Source organism: Mercenaria mercenaria, chromosome 8 (genome assembly GCF_021730395.1).
Source record: "Mercenaria mercenaria strain notata chromosome 8, MADL_Memer_1, whole genome shotgun sequence".
NCBI classification, from domain to species: Eukaryota; Metazoa; Mollusca; class Bivalvia; order Venerida; family Veneridae; genus Mercenaria; species Mercenaria mercenaria.
In genome coordinates this window covers 60,397,220-60,417,776 of record NC_069368.1, presented here as the reverse complement: position 1 = coordinate 60,417,776, position 20,557 = coordinate 60,397,220, and the positions used below count along the sequence as shown (strand labels likewise).

General features: G+C 38.3%; 2 protein-coding genes across 2 annotated transcripts in view; one reads left to right on the top strand and one right to left on the bottom strand.

The window, feature by feature from the left end:
• Nucleotides 1-2,831: 2,831 nt before the first annotated feature.
• Nucleotides 2,832-20,557, bottom strand: part of LOC128559058 (uncharacterized) — a 28,556-nt gene continuing 10,830 nt past the window's right edge. Inside the window, exon 2 of the mRNA XM_053550077.1 lies at nt 2,832-3,865. Coding sequence (XP_053406052.1) covers nt 3,769-3,865 — 97 coding nt within the window. The 3' untranslated portion in view covers nt 2,832-3,768. The remainder of the gene's footprint in view (nt 3,866-20,557) is intronic.
• On the top strand, nt 13,584-19,579 carry LOC123566264 (zinc finger protein 724-like). The gene is made up of 2 exons (XM_045360206.2): nt 13,584-13,964; nt 18,191-19,579. Exon 2 carries the CDS (start codon nt 18,350-18,352, stop codon nt 19,445-19,447), a length of 1,098 nt encoding a protein of 365 aa, XP_045216141.2. The 5' UTR covers nt 13,584-13,964; nt 18,191-18,349; the 3' UTR covers nt 19,448-19,579.

Sequence of the window (20,557 nt, the reverse complement as noted above, 5' to 3'; positions counted from 1 at the left end):
ATTTTTTTTATTATTTGACCTACCGACTTGGTTTTTGAGGAACATGACCCAGTTTCAACCTTAACCTAGATATCATCAAGGTGAACATTCTGACTAACTTTTATGAAGATCCATTGAAAAGTATGGCCTCTAGAGAGGTCACAAGGTTTTTCTTCTTTTAGACCTACTGACCTAGTTTTGGAACGCACGTGATCCAGTTTCGAACATGACCTAGTTATTATCAATATGAACATTCTGACCAATTTTCATAAAGATCCCATGAAAAATGTGACCTCTAGAGTGGTTACAAGCAAAAATTTACGGACACACGCACGCACGGACGGACGGACGACGGACGCTGCGTGATCACAAAAGCTCACCTTGTCACTTTGTGACATGTGAGCTAAAAAACAGATCAAAGTGTTGCCACAAGAAAGAAAATGAAAACATATAAACCCTAAATACGTCGATAATCCATTTTACCATTACCTAGTAAGTCTAGGAACCTGTAAGTTTCAATGGTAACCCTGTTGAGATAGAGTGTATAGATATAGAAACTCATGTGTAACAAGAGTTGTCCGTAAGACAGCCAAGCTCGACTATTCGAAATATTGTCCCAGAAGCAGGAAATTATTACCCAAAAAGGTTAAATATCAAAAGAGTTTTAAGTTCAAAAGAGGACAAAATTTGACCAAAATGCGTATCAGAGTTATAGGACTTGCTGCTATCAACTAGTTTCATAACCCCGAAGGCACATGTGATGTTTCAATTCAATATCTGCATTAGTTTTGGACATAGTAACTTGCATGTAAAACTTTAACCAGAAATTTCTAAGTCCAAAAGAAGGCATAAGTTGCTCAAAATACATGTCAGAGTTATGGGACTTAGCCCAGTGAGGTTGGTTATTGATCTAGAAAAAGAAAAAATAAGTTTCAAATCTATATGCCTTTTAGTAATATCTGTATGTACTTGCACGCAAAACTTTAACCAGGATTTTTCTAAGTCCAAAAGGGGGCATAATTTGGCCAAAATGAAGGTCAGAGTTATGGGACTTGCTGCTATCAACTAGTTTTATAACCCCGAAGACACATGTGAAGTTTCAATTCAATATCTGCATTAGTTTTGGACATAGTAACTTGCATGTAAAACTTTAACCAGAATTTTTTAAGTCCAAAAAGGGGCATAATTTGCTCAAAATACATGTCAGAGTAATGGGATTTGACCCAGTGAGGTTGGTTATTGATCTAGAAAAAGAAAAAATAGGTTTCAAATCTATATGCCTTTTAGTTATAGCTGTATGTACTTGCACGCAAAACTTTAACCACAATTTTCTAAGTCCAAAAGGGGGCATAATTTGGCCAAAATAAGGGTCAGAGTTATGGGACTTGCTGCTATCAACTAGTTTTATAACCCCGAAGACACATGTGAAATTTCAATTCAATATCTGCATTAGTTTTGGACATAGTAACTTGCATGTAAAACTTTAACCAGAATTTTCTTAGTCCAAAAGGGGGCATTATTTGCTCAAAATACATGTCAGAGTTATGGGACTTGACCCAGTGAGGTTGGTTATTGATCTAGAAAAAGAAAAAATAGGTTTCAAATCTATATGCCTTTTAGTTACAGCTGTATGTACTTGCACGCAAAACTTTAACCACAATTTTCTAAGTCCAAAAGGGGGCATAATTTGGCCAAAATGAAGGTCAGAGCTATGGGACTTGCTGCTATCAACTAGTTTTATAACCCCGAAGACACATGTGAAATTTCAATTCAATATCTGCATTAGTTTTGGACATAGTAACTTGCATGTAAAACTTTAAACAGAATTTTCTAAGTCCAAAAGGGGGCATAATTTTCTCAAAATACATGTCAGAGTTATGGAACTTGACCCAGTGAGGTGTTTAAATTGACCTAGAAAAAGAAAAAATAAGGTTCAAAGCTATATGCCTTTAAATGATAGCTGTATGTACTTACATGCAAAACCTTAACCAAGGTGTGACGCCGACGCCGACGCCAGGGTGAGTAGAATAGTTAGACTATTCTTCGAATAGTCGAGCTAAAAAATAGAAATAGATGAAAATATGACCTCAAGAAGGAAAAAGTAATAATACACACCATACTGTCCAAAATCTGCTATATAACTTTGTTCATTTAAATGTCTGTCACCCATTATACCATTGCTTCTGTCTGGAGGTACGTTTTCATGGTAACCCTGTTGTGTGTATGAACAGAAGGGTATGTAAAAACAGAAACAAACATATTAAAGTGTTGCAACAAGATAACAAAAGTAAACACAAACACTCTTCCAAAATCGGCTGAACGTCGGCCATTCATTATACCATTGCCTGGACAAAGCTGTAAGTTTCCATGGTAACCCTGTTGAGGCTGAATGTATCGGTACAGACAGGCATGTGTAAAAACAGAAACAAATATATGAAAGTGGTGCCACAAGAAAGAAAATGAAATGATATACACCCTATATACATCTAAACGAGGTATTATGCCAATAAAATCAATTGCTCAAACATCTTTTGTATATCTTTATATACAATGTATATGCAATGGTTACAGAAATATGATCTTGTACATAAAGTGTTGTGTGACGCAGACGTCCATGTGAATAGAATAGCCCTCAATAGTCTCCGAAACGTCGAGCGACAATGCATACAGAGTTGTACAAAAGAGCACAAACAAATGTTGATAGTAGTGATGCCTTTCTATATTCGTGACAAGAAAAGGGAAAAGAAAACATACACACCCGACATGCTCAAAGTCTGAAAACGCGTCCATCTACAATCTGTATGCATCTTTGTACGGTTTCGATCGTTGCCACTGAGACACAACCTAAAATGCAAGAAATAAAAACAAGAGCACCGCCTTGCGGGTGCTGACGCTCATCTGATTTTTTTTGTGTAATAGAAATATTGTCCTACCCATGATTTTCTAAGTCTAAAAAGGGCCATCATTCTTGCAAAAAGCAGGATAGAGTTATGTTTCTTGATGTACAGTGTCCACTTATGATGGTGAAAAACTGTTGCAAGTTTTAAAGCAATAGCTTTGATAGTTTATGAGAAAAGTTGACTTAAACATAATACTCAACCAAGAAAATGATTTTCTAAGTCCAAAAGGGGCAATAATTATTGCAAAAAGCAGGATGGAGTTATGTTGCTTGCTGTACAGGGTCAGCTTATGATGGTGAACAAGTGTTGCAAGTTTCAAAGCAATAGCTTTGATAGTTTAAGAGAAAAGTTGACCTAAACATAAAACTTAACCAAGAAATCTGATATTTTCTAAGTCCAAAAGGGGCCATAAATCTTGCAAAAAGCAGGACGGAGTTATGTTTCTTGCTATACAGGGTCAACTTATGATGGTGAACAAGTGTTGCAAGTTTTAAAGCAATAGCTTTGATAGTTAGGATAAAAGCTGACCTAAACATAAAACTTAACCAAGAAAACTGATTTTCTAAGTCCAAAAGGGGCAATAAATCTTGCAAAAAGCAAGATGGAGTTATGTTTCTTGATGTACAGGGTCTGCTTATGATGGTGAACAAGTATTCCAAGTTTCAAAGCAATAGCTTTGATAGTTTAGGAGAAAAGTTGACCTAAACATAAAACTTAACCAAGAAATCTGATATTTTCTAAGTACAAAAGGGGCCATAAATCTTGCAAAAAGCAAGATGGAGTTATGTTTCTTGCTATACAGGGTCAGCTTATGATGGTGAACAAGTATTCCAAGTTTCAAAGCAATAGCTTTGATAGTTTAGGAGAAAAGCTGACCTAAACATAAAACTTAACCAGGCAACGCCGACGCCGACGCCGACGCCGACGCCGACAACCGCTCAAGTGATGACAATAACTCATCATTTTTTTTCAAAAAATCAGATGAGCTAAAAAACATAATTTTGGTAAATATAACCTCGCTTGTAATTAAAGCTGTCAAATCATCAAAAAACAATATCCATTGCAACATCCCTTGTATGAGACAAATGACTCAAAATCAATGGAGGCGTTCCACAAGCAATATTACTGAGAAGTTACCGAACGTTGTCATTATGGAGATGTAGATGCACACTTTTTTCTTTGCAGTACAGACAGCCTGTATAAAACAGTAACAAACATATCGTTGTGTTGCCTTCAAACATATCAGACAAGAAAGGAAAAAGAAAACATACACGCCCTACATGCTCCAAATCTGAAAACATCTCCATCAATGTTCTGTATGCATAATCTTCCATCTCATGATGTCAACATGGCAACTTGGAAAACTGCAAAAAAACAACAACTTTATTTTGTTTAACGTAAATTTCTCACTTGTAATTAAATCTATCAAGACATTTTCAAATCCAACTCCATTTTTAAAAAAAATCAGGCCTACTGTTTTTCATTTCCAGGATAAGTGAAACCTTAAAAGTTGACCCTAAAATACATCGATTTAGTGTTACTTGTCTATTATGGCTTGAAGGGATGAGAGGAAAAGAAAAGTATCAAACTTGATGTTAAGACAATATATTCAAATTAATTTTGTATTTTGATGGTAGACCGGATGCCTGTAAGCCTTACCCCCGCCCCCCCACCTCCGCCCCCGCCCCCCTCACACCCCCCACGCTTTTACCTGACCCCAATGACCCGATGTGTCCGCTATGGCCATTCCCTATGTTATAGGTTAATTACTGCAACCACTGACTATTACAAGTTTTCTTATTTTCCGAGAACAGACAGTGTACCATTGGAACCAACTTCCCCCCCCCCCCCCCCCCCGCCCAGTGTCGCGCACCTCCCTACCAGTTTGCAGCCTTGAACATGCCTCGCCATAGTTATCCTGCAAACTCAAGTTTTAAATTGTTTGTATCACCAAAGTTTTTTTGAGTTTCTTCCACTCTAATTTTTATCACTATATTCTTTCTCTTTTTGATTTTGACGCGCAAAACGTCTACGTTCCCGCAAGGGGTTGGACGTCAACGGAAGATAGATATATAGAATGTACGTATAAAAATCTCTAGAGAAGATTGGCGTTTCACTCCCAGTAAAAAACATTAAAGCCATGAATATTTTTTGGTGTTATACTTTTTGATCAGTTCAAAGTTCTCTGTTTCTCTAAAAAATACAACAACTTGAATGATAATGGCAGGTAAAAATGGGAAATAATAATTCATTTATAGCTTAAATGAAGAAATTAGAAAAATATAGAACGACAGAAATTGAATAAAAGTAGAAAAGAGAGCATAGGAACAAAAAAAAAATACATACATTTTGATTGTCCCTCTGAAAACCCGCGCCAGCTCTAACATCAACAATATGTAGTCATGAAAGTCACGTGTTAACTGAACTGAGCACAAACAGCGCCCCGGGAAAACGTGTTGATTAATTCACAAAGGGTGAGTGAATTGTGAAGGATTATGTCAAACATGTTTTGTACGAGTTCATATGTTACCGGGTCATTACACAGCACCGCTTCTGTGACTTGTTGTGTTTTTTTTCTAGCTGCATCATTTGTGGAGAAAGTTCACACAAAACCGATTAAACTCTATGACTGCTAGACTTTGACCAGAAGTTGAGCATCGGACGCAGTTGCTGTACCCAATATGGCCATACCTTTAACCTGTGTCAACGGTGACTTGTTTCGGGTAGAGACTCTGTAAGGTTCGGTTTGGACTGGTTGTACGTTGTAGACTCCGCCGCTCCCCGCCTCACCCCTTGTGCCGAATTTTGTCCAAATAAAAATATTTTTAGGATCAAGCACTATACAAAAGACTCGTTTTGACTGAACCTGTTCATTATGGATGATCAGATGTTCAACAACTCTCACGGTAAATAGACCCGTTCCACATCCAACTCCGCCAGGGAAACTCTTAACAAATTCGCCGTAATCCCTTAAACCAGAAACTGACGAGTCCGACTAATTCAACATTCTGACGTTATAAACCTTTGTTAGATAAATAAATACGAATACGAATTTAATGCGGCGGGGGAATGTTAACATTTACACCAATAATAACACCACTCCCATTTACCCATTACAAATATCTCCTATTTTATGAATGAACGTTTACCCCCAAGTTTGAATTTATCATAAAAAATCATTTCATAAAATATATCACAAAACAATAACTACCCTCTACTCCAAGGCTTATCATGCTGAACACGGTTGATTCTGCCCTTGCGAACAGGGCAGATCATGATCAGCCTGCACAAACGTGCAGTCTGATCAAGATCTGCACTGTTCGCCATCCAGTCAGTATCTTTTTGGTATGCATCCTTTTCAGTTAATGGTATTGTCCCAATTGAAAGGTGAACTAGTTCATTATACATGTAGATATTTCACAGGGTAATTGTTAAAGAAGATAGTCGGCGCATTTTAGATCATACACGAAAGATGGAATTCTGTATATTCATACTGCGCAACCAAGATCGAGCTTCCGTATCAGAGTTACGTTCATCCATGAGCACGTTTTCATCAACCAATGTATGTTCTTCAGTTGGAGCTCAAACTAATCAACCATAAAAGGAAGTACGAGTGTGTGTGTGTGTTTTTTTTTCGGGATATCCGCCATCTTCGAATATTTCTTTCTAATATTTTTTGCCAAAAATTAATGCTAAATATGCTAAATAATTAAAATAAGGCTAATAATGTGGTTGAAAGTGATTCTACTTGCTACGAAAAAAAAATCAGACTTATTTTTGCTGACACTGCCTAAAATTGATGTAAGGTGTACAATGGGGCAGAGGTCGGTAATTTCTTGTTATGATGTAGAAGGTACATAGTGAAATGTGAAAATGAGATTGTATCAAGCCTGTATTTTACTGACACAAATACTGTACCACTGCGTATGACCACCGGAAGGCGATGGTACGATGGTGAAAATGCGATGGTACGATGGTGATAACGCGATGGTACGATGGTGAAAATGCGATGGTGATAACGCGATGGTACGATGGTGAAAATGCGATATTACGATGATGAAAACGCGATGAACGATGGTGAAAACGCGATGGTACGATGATGAAACGCGATGGTACGATGATACGATGGTGAAAACGCGACGGTACTATGATGAAAACGCGACATTACATCGACATTTCACCATCGTACAATCGCACCATCGGCGATTTCATCATCGTGCCATCGCGTTTTCACCATCGTACCATCGTTGTTTCATCATCATGCCATCGCGTTTTCGTCATCGTAGCATCGTGCATCGCGGTTTAGTATTAAATAAAAAGTCACGATTGTCCAAACGGAACACCGTACGTAGTTTCAAGTGGGAGGCCGTGAAAAAAAAGACTTTGTAGTAATCTGTTATTTTATACTAATTCATTTTAGGTCGATTGCAAGTCACAGTCTACAACTTATATTAATCACTCTCGACACATCATTCCCGATGAAATCCATCGGCCAGGAGGGTATGAGAGAAGAGGCGTATGACGCGGCCATGACCTCACCCCCTCGAAGCGGATGCTCTACCACTAGGCTGTTGAAGTGGTTAGTAATCTCTTGAGGCTGGGATTAAACTATAACTGAGCAGACGGACATGCCTAATGGGATGAGGATTGTGACTAGCTCATGGGTTATTTTATACATCATGGAGAGCCTTGGCATGCGTTGAATTCAAGTGACCTTAGCATATAGGTTATTCAAAACTCCAATACATGTAGTTATATATATAGCATTACTAGTATATTTCAAAAAGAAAATTACTCTTTGGCAAAATAGTGAGACCACCGGAAAGACATGAATCAATTCGTTGTGCTATGTGACAGCAAACTCTGTGTCATCTACTTCCGCAGAGGCACAAAGGTACTGTAAGGGTGATTTTGCGCATGTTATGGCCGGAGGTCTTCCCCTGGATTTTTTTTTTTTGAATACAGGTATGAAATGGTGTCCCCATGTGCATTCATTGGTGGGTGTACTCCTCTCATATTAGGAATGTTATGGGGCTCTCCCCCTGGAAATGTTTGAAATACAGGCATGAAATAGTGGCCTCTGGTGCATTTTAGGTCTTAGTTTTGAGGTATTGAGAGGTTACTCCCCTCTTGATCGGGCGGGGGTGTCAGGGCGCTCCCTCACCCCCCGCCCCCCCCCCCCCCCCCCCCCCACTCTGAAAATTTTGAAATACAGGTATGTGGTGTGTTTCTGGGTCTAAATTTGGAGAACAAAAATATTCCTTTGCCAAAATAGTAGGGTGCATCTTTGATGAGTATAGGTCACTTTTCAGCAAACTGGGGGAGGGGTGGGGGCTGATCAGGGAACGTTACTACAGTGTTTTAGGGTATAGCGGATTTTAGGGTATATGGGATACGTTGATGAATTTTGTATTTAGACCTGAATTATTGTATAGATTTTCATATCATTCTTTTGCTGGCATGCCGACAGACATCCTGACATACATTTTATTGTGAAATGTTTGCTTGTTATGTTATTTTTCATATGTAATCAAATGAAAATGGAGGCTAAATCAAACATCAGTGAATGAAAAGAATTTGATAGAAATTTAAAAAGCTGAATAATTTTGAAAAGAGAATACATTATTATTCTGGTTTATAGTAAAAAAATCTTGGGAAATTTGTTCAGATGTGATTTTAAACTAGTAATGAAAAAATGGCCAAAGCTATCCTGTACACCCTAAATAAGCACATACTAGTATATATATGTAAACAATGGCATGGAGAGAAAAAACACATGGATTTCTATCAAAAGCTGAATGTTTTGAAAAGAATAGCTGTTTTCTGTCTGATATACAAAAAAAAACTTCCATATTTCATTTCTTTGAATAGGAATGCAGGAAAAATTAGTTAGCTATCCGCCTACACTAATTTAAAGCACTGTACTGTAGTGTCAAAAATTGGGATTGGGTTCGTTTTCCAGGTAGCAGGTTTTCCTGCAGAAACAAAGTCTATGTAATACTTGATCAAAACAAAAATGTTTCTGAGGGGTCGAAATGTCTCTGGGCTGAAAGTCTGTTAATTAGGGACAATACGGACCATGGGACAACCCGGACCATATTTGGGACAACCCAGACCATATTGGGGACAACCCGGACCATGTTCTAGGACAACCCGGACCACGTTTTAGGACGACCCGGACCATAATATTATATTTTACTTCAAAATATAATGATATATATGTGAACAATATTCACTGTCTGTAAACTTCATTTGCAGACAAACGTTTCGGATGATCTTAACATTGACGACCAAGACCAAGACCATCATTTAATGAAGTTTTGTAATCCTTTCATTGTTATTAAAATTGTAAAGTGTGTCTATTAAACATGATTATTGAAATGCTTAATTGCAGTTATGTTTGCCTTTTCATGTAGGAGCAACATACGTATCTTTAATCATACGTTGAGATACATAAAATGTGATAATGCTTATTAAAATAATATGTGATAATGCAAGTATGTTAGTCTTTCATCTTTTAAGACGTGTAACATACATGTTTTATTCCTTTTTCATGTATTCATATCATACAGCTTTTACGATAATAAAAAATTCAATTATTTAAACGTTGCCATTTGTATCTATGTACAATTGGATTTTGAAGTCTTTGTATTAAATAAATTCCTCTATTCATTCATATCAATTAAGACTTACGAAGAAATACACATCTCCTTATTAAAACAGTGGTGTTTTTAATATCTAATCCATTAAAAGGGGGTAATTTTTATATACGATTTGTTGATATGTATCGGATCAAAAGTTTTACAATATATCAAAAATCTTTCTAAAATTGTGTAAGCCGTTAATACACATAAAATATTTTTTCTTGTAAAATGTGATACTTGATAAAGACGAATAAAACCGAAAAGTTGTATAGGACAGGGTTTATTTATTATTAACTGATTGACCAATTGCACCTACTGTAATACTTTAACTTACCTGTACTATCACGAGATCACTAAAAAGCACACCAGAGGTGATAATTATTGATGTTTTGAAGCGGTATTTACGAGGTATAGTTTAATTATTGATTTTTATAGCGTTATTAAAGCGGTGTTAGTTAACTTTAATAAAAATGAGCAAAGTTTGTATTAGGCATGATTAGTAATTCTGAACTTTCAAAAACATGTATTTGGTACAAAATAGTGGCGTAGAACTTTTAAAAACACAGCTCAGTTCGTTCTGAAACGTGGTCCGGGTAGTCCCAAATATGGTCCGGGTTGTCTGGTCCGTATTCTTCTATTTCTTCTTCCAATAATATGCTGGGCCCTCTCTGGAGCAACATCGCATATGTGACTGTACAATGCCGTTGTGAGGCGCGGCGTGCAAGTAAAATGGTTAAGAGCTGATAAAAACCCCTAGTTTGGGTGTCTAGCGGAGTCTGGCTACCCCAGCCTTGAAGGACTCCAAGGTCTGGGCGGTCGCGATGGACTCTGGGAACTGGTTCCACAACCGGATGCCAGCAGGGAAGAACGAGTGGCGGTACACGTCAGTTCTGCAGAAGGGTAACATGTACTTCTGGCTATGGCCACGGGTGGACAGTGCTGCTGGGTGTAGATATGTATTCCAGGGAATGGCAACTGGGTCGTTGGTAATCCGGTACATCATAACCAGCTTTGCATCGGTCCGCCGCTGCTGTAGCGTGTCCCAGCCGAGTTTCTGGATCATTCCACTGGTGCTACTGGTGGTCCTGTAGTCGCCCATAACAAAGCGAGCTGCTCTACGCTGTACCCCTTCCAGCTGGGTGATGTTCTTGCTGGTATGCGGGTCCCAGGCTGGCGGGGCATATTCCAGTATGGGCTTGACTAGGCTGGTGTAGCACTGGGTCTTGGTGTTTCTAGGGCACCTGATCAGGTTTCTGCGGAGAAAGCCTAGGGTGTTGTTGGCCTTTCTCGTCTTGTCTTCTATGTGGGCATTCCAGGTCAGGTTGTCTGCTATGGTCACTCCAAGGTATTTTCCGGTTTTGGAGAAGTTCAGGTTATGGCCATGGATGGAATTGGAGGCTTTGATGAAATTTCTTTTCCTGGAGATGCGTATGACTTCGCATTTGGCAGGGTTAAATGACATCTGCCAATCAGATGCCCACTGCTGTAGCCGATCAAGGTCTTCTTGTAGTAACAGGGTGTCCTGGACAGTGCGGATCTTCCGATAGAGGAGGCTGTCGTCGGCAAACAGGCGTGATGTGGATGAGACTTTCTGCGGTAGGTCGTTAATGTACACGAGAAACAACAGGGGCCCCAGTACAGTTCCCTGGGGGACACCAGAGGAGACATCGGCTGAACTTGACTGTTGTCCTTCAACGATGACCTTCTGTGTTCTGTTGGACAGAAAGCTCTGTATCCATTTCAGGGTGTTGCCGTGGATACCATAGTGGCGCAGTTTAAGGGATAGGCGCTGATGCGTGACCTTGTCAAAGGCCTTGCTGAAGTCCAGCAAGATGGCGTCTATCTGTTCCTCTTCATCGATTCCTGATGCTAGGTCTTGGAGAGTGACTATCAGTTGGCTATCGCAGGATCGTCTTTTCCGAAATCCGTGCTGGGCATCTGATAGTATGTTGTGGGCATCAAGATGTTGCATGACCTGACTGTGGACAATATGGTCCATTACTTTGCAACAAACGGATGTAAGGGAGATCGGCCGGTAGTTCGCTGGGTTGCTTTTGTCTCCTTTCTTGAAGACTGGCGTGACAAGGGCCTTTTTCCAGTCGTCTGGTACCTCTCCCTGGTGTAGGGAGGCTTGGAAGATTAGGGTGAGTGCTGGAGTGATCTCAGCTGCACATGCCTTGATGAAACGGGATGGGATGGCATCTGGACCCTGTGCCTTGTGTGGGTTAAGATTCTCTAGTAACTTAAGTACTCCTCCCCCATGTATGGTGAACGATTTCATTTGAGGACTCGGGCTGCCAGCCATAGACGTCATGTTGGACAGGTCTTCTTTGGTGAATACGTCACAAAATCGATCATTCAAGATGGTGGATTTGGTTTGGGCATCACTGTATGCAATCCCATCTTTTTTCAGTAGGGGGACCCCACTTCTATCACATTTTTGGCTGTTAATATATGTGTAGAGTTTTTTTGGGTTGGCTTTACCAGACTCAAGTGAAACCATGTCATTGACGTAGCTGCTACGGGCTTGTCTGCTCTCATACTGGACTTCATTCTGGAGTTGTTTATAGCGTTGTATGTCCTCTGTGTTTCCGCTCTTCTTGGCTCTCCGGTGGGCTCTTCTTCTCACGTGAGAGACGTTTGATCTTCTGGGTGATCCAGGGTTGGTGGAAACGAGCAGATGACATCTTCGTTGGAATATCGCTGTCAATTATGTTGGTACAAAAGGTTGAAAATTCGTTCCTGAGTTGGTTAATGTCAGTATCAACGTTGTGTGAAGTTGTGAATGAATCCGAGAATGATTTGGTATTTGATTTCATTTCCGGTAGGTTGGCCCGTGTCCAGAGAAGTATCTTCCTCTTTGTTGGCTTCTTCCTCGGAGCAAGGACTTTTGCCTCGGTGAATACTATGTCGTGGTCACTAAGGCCTGGCATGGGTTTGGTCTTGCTTACAAGAGAGTGTCTGTTCGTTAGAAAAACGTCCAGTGTGTTGTATGCCCGCGTTGGGAAACTGACAGTTTGTTCTGAGCTGGCGTCATACATGGTGTCCAGGAATAATTCACTAAGGGCGTGGTTGTAGTTGGACCCTGTGTCTGTGTTGTTGCTCCAGTCAATGTCTGGTAGATTTGCATCTCCTGCAACCCAGATGGTGGATCTTGGATACTGCTGGTGTAGTCCTCTGATATTTTCGCAGAGCTCTTCCATGTAAGTCTGGTCACTACTTGGTGGTCTGTATAGCGCACCAATTATGAGCGGTTCTTTGTCGGTGAATGATGCTGCTGTGAATTCAACTGAGGTCTGTATGGGGAGCTGACATCCGGATATATTCTCCTTGGCAGCTATTATAACGCCTCCGTGGGGATCAGTTGAACGGTCTAGTCTAGAGATGATGTTGTATCCAGGCGGAACAACCTCCCTTTCATGTATGCCGGGATGTAGCCATGTCTTGGAGCCGATGATAATGTCTGGGTTTGACTCACTCAGTAGTAGCCAGAACGCCGACTTCTTCGCTCGAATGCTTTGGAAGTTCACGGTCAATACTCGGAGTGTGTTAGGCTTGCGTCCAGATTTCTTCACTGGTCCTCTTGGGGATGAAGTGAGCTGTGGTGAGTCTATAGAGCTGTCAAGGGTGCTAAGGCTCGATGTCCTGGTAGATCTCGGGCTGACCCGATTCCGGTTGATGAAGGCTGTCCGTCCGAGTAGTTGGATAGGATGCTGTAGGAGTTTTCGGTCATGATTGATGTGGCTTGTGTGTCTGAAACATATGTTTCAAATAAGGAAGTAGAGAAATTTGGGATGCCGCATGTAAAACATATCCATGTGACGTTGGATGTGATAGATCTACCTTGGTATACAGCTTCTGGCATGTTCATACATCTGGTGTGGTACCAAGTGTCGCAGGAATCACATGCGGTAGCTCTCTGGTTGGACTTACATGGTTTACTGCAAACTGTGTTTAACACCACAGGGAAACTTGTAGTTAGGGCCTGGGTTTGTCCCAGTACCAAAGTGAATGAAGCATTCGTTTTCCTAATTACCTCCCCTTACACGTATACGCCATTTGTACGAACAATTTCAACACAGTCAGAATCTACATCTACATCTACATCTTTCACCCAACCGTCGATTTCCGACTATCACTGGGCGGCGCTGTCAGAGAAACAGTTGTTAAAGAACTGATATGTTACAATGTTAAAAGAATAAAAGCTAAAAAAAGACAGTATGCTACAGTTAAAATGGGACAGAGGCAACAGAATTACATACTGACCACCGCCAGCCTCTCTCTAAAGATACTGAGACTGGGGCTAGATTTAACATGAGTTGGTAGGGAGTTCCAGAGTCGGATGGTCCTAGGGAAGTAGGAGTTAGAAAAGTACTGAGTGTGAGACATGGGGATTAAGTAAGTTGGATGTATCATCTTGTGATATTTTAAAACTGAATAGGTAGGTAGAGAAAAATCGCTTTTTTACAATGCACGATTCGTTTTCTTTATAATGCATACAGTACAGTCAGCTGGATAGCGTATCACTTGTATTTGTAAATAAAATGGCACTGGCTAGGTAGCCGGTCCACCAAAGGTTCCCTAGCCAGTTGCGGCCATAGGCCCAGGAAGGTCAAATATGGGGAGTAGAAACTCCGTATAAATCAATACATGTATCTGTACTATGCTGTCGTCCATACCTGTCAATATCGACCAGTCGTTAGCGATTGATATTTTGTTTTCGCTACTATCGATTAGCGCGTAATTAGCATATTACCTCATGTTAATCATGGAGCTGTTACACTTATTGTTCAAAGGGTTTACCAGTCACATGTTAAGTGGCGATAATTAGATGATCAAAGATTGATCTAAAGGGATTCTGAAGCAAAAACAGCATGCGACTGCATGTGGTGATATGCTTAATTATTATGAATTAACTCGAGCTAACTTCCCTGAAGAAATATTTTACCACGTAACTTCAAACCTTTATCAAAGGGCCGATTTTTGTTGGATTTGATTAAAAAAAAAATGGAAAATAACAGCTGACACTTTTCTTAATCTTGTAGAGCCATAATTATAAACAATTACTGTTTATAATGTCAGATTTCTACATACAGAAACAAAACATTCTTAAACGTAGGGAATGTTTCAAACGAAATTGATGTTTAAACTCCAAAAATTAGTTTAATAAATTTAATCTTAAAACTGATGTGTGAAAAATACAATGTATTTAAATTAAAATAACAATATTTTTTTTTAAAAAGGCCGACAACGAAGTTACATTTAGTATTCCGAACTTTTAGATGAAACTGCAGAAAATCATCTAGGTTTTACACGCATTTAAATGGTGAAGAACAGAGCAATATCATAAACAAATATTTTCAGGCAACAGTTTACAGTTTTGACTTGCTATTTTTATTAAAATATGTCCTAATTTTTTTATTCTAAATACTCTAAATCAACAAGGCAAATTTCATGTAAAAAACGACATCTTTCTCTCTGGGTAAGACAAGTCTAGAATTAGCCATTTTCACAGGGCGAAAAGTAACATTAATGTAGATATTTTCCATTTAAAAACAGATGCAGGCAATAATTTCATGGCAGAACTTTTGTTTTCAACAAAAAATTCAACAAATGCTTTCCCAGATTTTCACTGAAAGGACGAGTTAAACTGTAAGGCGTAAGTGTTTGAGTAATAGCAGAATAACCTACGGCATATGCTTCGATTGGACGACAGCATCAGATAAGATAAATGCCGGTTTCCAGTCCCCATATCAGTTGTTCCAGATAGGCCCCATCTAACGGTATCCTTATGGTATAGCATTCTTTTTTCTTACTATATAAATGCTATACCATAAAAATGCGTTAGATGGGGCCTGTGGTTGCGGCTACCCACACTAAAGACTCTATATACTTGACATCACTATTCTCACTGTATTGAAGTTACTTTGTGAAGCCTTACATAATTTTGCTTTGGAGTTCTGATATTCTTCGACTTGCTCAGGAAGATGTTGCAAGCTTTGAAACGGCAAAATTTGTTCAATATTCAACCAGACACTTGGGGATCCGCCCCTGTCAACATTCAGGCAATATATTTCCGCCTTTTAAATCAAACTAAGCACGTTTCTCAATCATACAACAACTTCTGTTACCAATTCAATATGTACAGTCAACTCGCCAATAGAGAATCACTGCTAATAGTGGGTCACTTGAAAATAAAATGTGAATCTCTCTTAAACATGTTAGAGTATATCAAGTTATATATACTTATCACTCAGCAATTATTGACAAAAGAAGAGGATCTAATCTAATGAGACTGAGTTCCATGAATAGGTAACTCTTGCAACCATGTTTCCTGACTTGGATTTTAGCACTCTTGAATTCTTCGAAGTAGAATATTTTTGAGCATACCTCACAATTTCTTAGGTAAAACGACACATATTTGTTACCATTTAGAAGAGTGAAACACACACTTTCATAGGAATGATATGATTATGAATTTTAGATTGACTTCAACAGAAAAAGTGCCATCAAACAGAGGCAGCCATTCAACCAATAGAGGATCACCCATTTCAGGGATAATCAAAGGGTTGTTAATTCTGCTTAAAAATACAAATCAATGGTTGATTTGATGTTCTACTGGTTTGAACTAGCAAATTTAGATAAAAGAATAAGGTTCTTTGCATCAGTATTTTGCTTCTATAGTTTTAGATATAGTTGGTGCTAATTATGCCTAGAAATACAACTGTGAAAAAAATTGTTTAACCTGGTATCTGTGACCCCCTATTGGCAAAAGTGACCCCCTGTTGGTGAATCAGATGAGTTTGAATATTTCATCATAACTTCAGACATAAAAGACAGATTCAAATAACATTGATATGAATGCGAGCATTGGTTTTAACTGTTAGTAAGTTTAGATATCATGAAAGTCTAAACATGATGTTGAAATGGTAACAAAAGTCGTTGGATGATCGAGACATGTGTTCAGTTTGTTTTAAAAAACGAAAATATATTAACTGAGGATTTTCAGGGGCAGCCTGGGAGGGGGAGGGGTGCTGAGCCTGACCTCCAAGTGTCTGTGTATTCAACGAAAGAAACTGATTTCACGATTTATTACAACATCACTGAAAATTATTGATTGCCGTGAAAATACAGGTGTGCAATATTTATACATTATTATTGTTTAATATGAACATGTAAGTCAAGGTGGCTGTCTCTTTAATAAACTGTATTAAAATGGATCATTATATTAGTTAAATAGATTAGACCTACATTTCATGATTTCTTGCGATTTATTTACTACTTGCGATTTACTTGTTTATTTTGCTGTATTTAAAGTCTTAAATGTATTCTTGTTGTTTGTTATATATTGAAAAACATTTCTGATAGATGATGTCAGTTGTCAGCAATCCTTTAGATTTAGGTCTTTTGATATGTAATTATCTTTAACATTTAGTATACTTTGCCTTAGAATAAAGAGCTTTTATGTTCAAACAAACAATGAGAACCAATCAAGACAAGATTATTGACTGATAAACAAATTGGCAGAGAAATTATGTGGTAATTAATTAATTTAAAGACACACATGGATGTGCAAAAGTGATGATCACTTAAAATTATCACTTAAAAAGGGCACACAAAAGGACCAAATGCTGGTATGTTCAGTAGAGCCGCATCATTTATTGATTTAATGTACTTTGATGCTCTTTGTTTTGCCCTTTTTTTTTAAACTCTTTGATTTGTTTTAAGAATGAATCACAGTATCTGAAATATGCATCAGGTACTTTTTAACATAACAGAATGTTGGCCGGCGATATGATATGAGTGCATAAATACTGCAAAATAAACAGGTAAATCACAAATAATAAATCACCAGAAATGTAATTCACTTAACAAATATAATGATCCTTCATAATACGCCTTATTAAAGCTGGCTACCTTGACTTACATGTTCATATACGATATATATAGACCTTTAGTCTAGGTAGATAGAACTGTTTACCAGAACCAGCTACCTACCCACTGCCAAATAAAATATAAATCCCTCTTAATTAGTTTCTCATTAGAGTCGGTGCCCATATGTTCCGGTTTAAGACGGGTTAGGTAACCAAATTTGGTTATGCCGTAACCTTATGATCCAGTTATGGATGACTGGCATCTTCAGTGTTCAAAGTTATGGTTGCTAGAAGAAGTATGATAACTGATTTATTTTGGTATTATTCATAAAATAGTTTGATTTTGATCATATGCTGATGTTTGACTAATTTTTTCTAAGATATTTTTCAGGATTTGTAAAATTGACTTTCATCTTGAAATGTTTACTTAAATGTAATTTTGAACTTATTTGTTTAGAATACAACATGGCAGATAATTACAATAAGTAAGTGTCTATGAGCCTGTAGACATGTTAATTGTCTAATCCATGCATTCATTATAATATCAGTTTATTGTAAGTGTACAGCTATGTTGTTAATTAAATGCTTCACAGTAACAGTCTAATGTAAACAAACTTCTAGGTTTTTTAGGGGTATTGTACATTTATACTGTTTAATGATACATGTATTGCTAAACACAATGTAAGTGTATAATACCACTAAAAACCAAGAAGTTTTATGACACCATGTTAAACCTGTCAGATGCATATTGCGGTTGATACTGCAGTATTTGAATTTATTCTGTCTTTTTCAGATTTACAACAGGAAGAAAGAAACAGAAAATTTTAACATGCTGCAAAACATGCAATTGAGTTTGACATGGCTATGACAAACACTTGATACCAACACGAAATCTCACAAACCAGAGAGGAAGTTACTTCAAACCAGTTTTAAGAAAAAGAAGAATTACAGTATGCTAAAGCAAAATGTTGTTCATACAGGAGACCAAAGTTTTATGCACGAAATTTGTAACGAGACTTTTAGCCTGTCTCCTACCTTAACTGTCCACCAGCACAATAATACAGGGGAGCGTCTTTTTGAATGTGAAGTTTGTTTTAAAACATTCGGTCAGTCTTCAAACTTAAAAAGTCACAAGCGAATTCATACAGGAGAACGTCCCTTTAAATGTGAAATTTGTAGCCAGACATTTGGGCAAAAATCAACCTTGAAGAGGCATCAGCGTATACATACCAAAGATCAATCCTTCATTTGTGAAATTTGTAAGAAGGAATTTGCTCGTTTTACTGCCTTAAAAAACCACCAGCGTGTTCATACAGGAGATGGTCATTTTGTATGTGAAATATGTAGCAAGACATTCCACCGATCCGACACTTTTAAGCGCCATAAACGTATTCACACTGGAGAGCGTCCCTTCTTGTGCGAAATTTGTAAGAAGACATTCAGGGTAGCTGAAAACTTGAAAAGTCATCAACGTACTCATCAAGAAGACCGACCTTTTGTTTGTGGCACATGTAACAAGACATTTAGAATGTTGGCACACTTGAGGGGACACCAGCTTACTCACACTGGTGATAGACCTTTCGCCTGTGAAATTTGTAAGAAGTCATTTAGCCGAGCTTCAGGTTTGAAGAGTCATCAGCTGGTTCATACAAGAGATCGTCCTTATACATGTGAAATTTGTAAAAAGACATTCAGCATAGCTTCAAACTTGAAGAACCATTTGCTTATTCATACAGGAGATCGTCCTTTCACATGCAATATTTGTAATAAAGCATTTAGACAGCTGGCTACTTTGAAGACCCATGAGCGTGTTCATACTGGGGATAGACCTTTCCCGTGTGAAACTTGTAGGAAGTCATTCAAACAAGCTGCAGCTTTGAAAAGCCATCAACTTATTCATACAGGAGAAAGACCTTTCATGTGTGAAATTTGTAAGAAAACCTTCCGCCAATCTGCAACCTTAAAGATTCACCAGCAGGTTCATGCAAAAGATCCTCCTGTCAAGCATGTCAAGTATGTTGGGGACATTAAGCCTGTCTTGCATCTTTAACAGGGGTGTGGAAATCCCAATATTTTTCACTTATCCATTGACAAATGAGACTTAAAAATCTACTTGTCTGCAATCGAAACTTACTTGCCCAGATTTTCAACATTTAAGTATGCAAATAATTCTTTATTTTGGGCAGTAATCCACAAATAGTAACAAAAGCAAACATAATAAAAGTGTAATACTGTAGCTGTTTCAAAAAATAAGCTTTTGACACTTCAGCTTGTGTTGTCAGCGAGGTCGTCGAACATTTAACAGAAATACCTAAAAGACTGCCCATTATGCCATGGGAACCTATGTGAGAAAGCATGAAACTTTCTGATTGTTAGAAAACATGAAACTTCTTGACTCGTACTAGCGAGCTCTTTGTGCTTCGACTGTTGACTTTCATTTTCCTTGGCAGACGAAGTTGTAACAATGAATTCGTCCCAAACTTTGTGAAAATTGTTTATGTTTCCGGTTTCTATTCACCGAGTTATCGTGTGCAAAAATCAGTCGAGATTGTGACAGGGAACTACCGTAATCAGAACGCAGAGAATGAGATGCCAAATTTAGACGCAGTATGGTTTTCCAAAAATTGGAGAAATCGAGAGGCCCTTGGCGGGTGAAACATCCGTTTCTTACGTCAAATTCTTTTATAAACTCCATAAACTTGAAGCACTGTTCAGTGTTTCTAAATTATTCTTTCCTTTTTTCATTTCAAACAGATAATTTGTGCTTATCCGCGGACAAACAGAATGCAAAAACTCACTTGTCCACCGTCAAAAAGTCGGACAAATCAGACATAGGAATTCCACACCCCTGTTTAAAATTACACAAATCTTCATGTAGGACTATAAGATTCTTTCACTGGTTGTAGGTGCAGATGGGAATTTACGGCCTCGAGGATAACTGTTCAGGCGGTAACAAGGCTCTTGCAGAGTTACCACCTAAACAGTTATCTGAGATCCGGATATTCCAATCTGCACCAATATTAAACCAGTGAAAGAATCTTATTCTTGCATACCAATTTCACAAAATAATAATAAAAATATAATCAATCGAACAGCTTTCTTTTAGAACTATTTTTGATAGCAGCGTATTTAAACAAAGCACGGGAAACCAACGTGCGTA

Coding starts and splice junctions, on each gene's coding strand:
- LOC123566264 (XM_045360206.2), top strand. CDS start 18,350: ATGCTAAAGCAAAATGTTGTTCATACAGGAGACCAAAGTTTTATGCAC.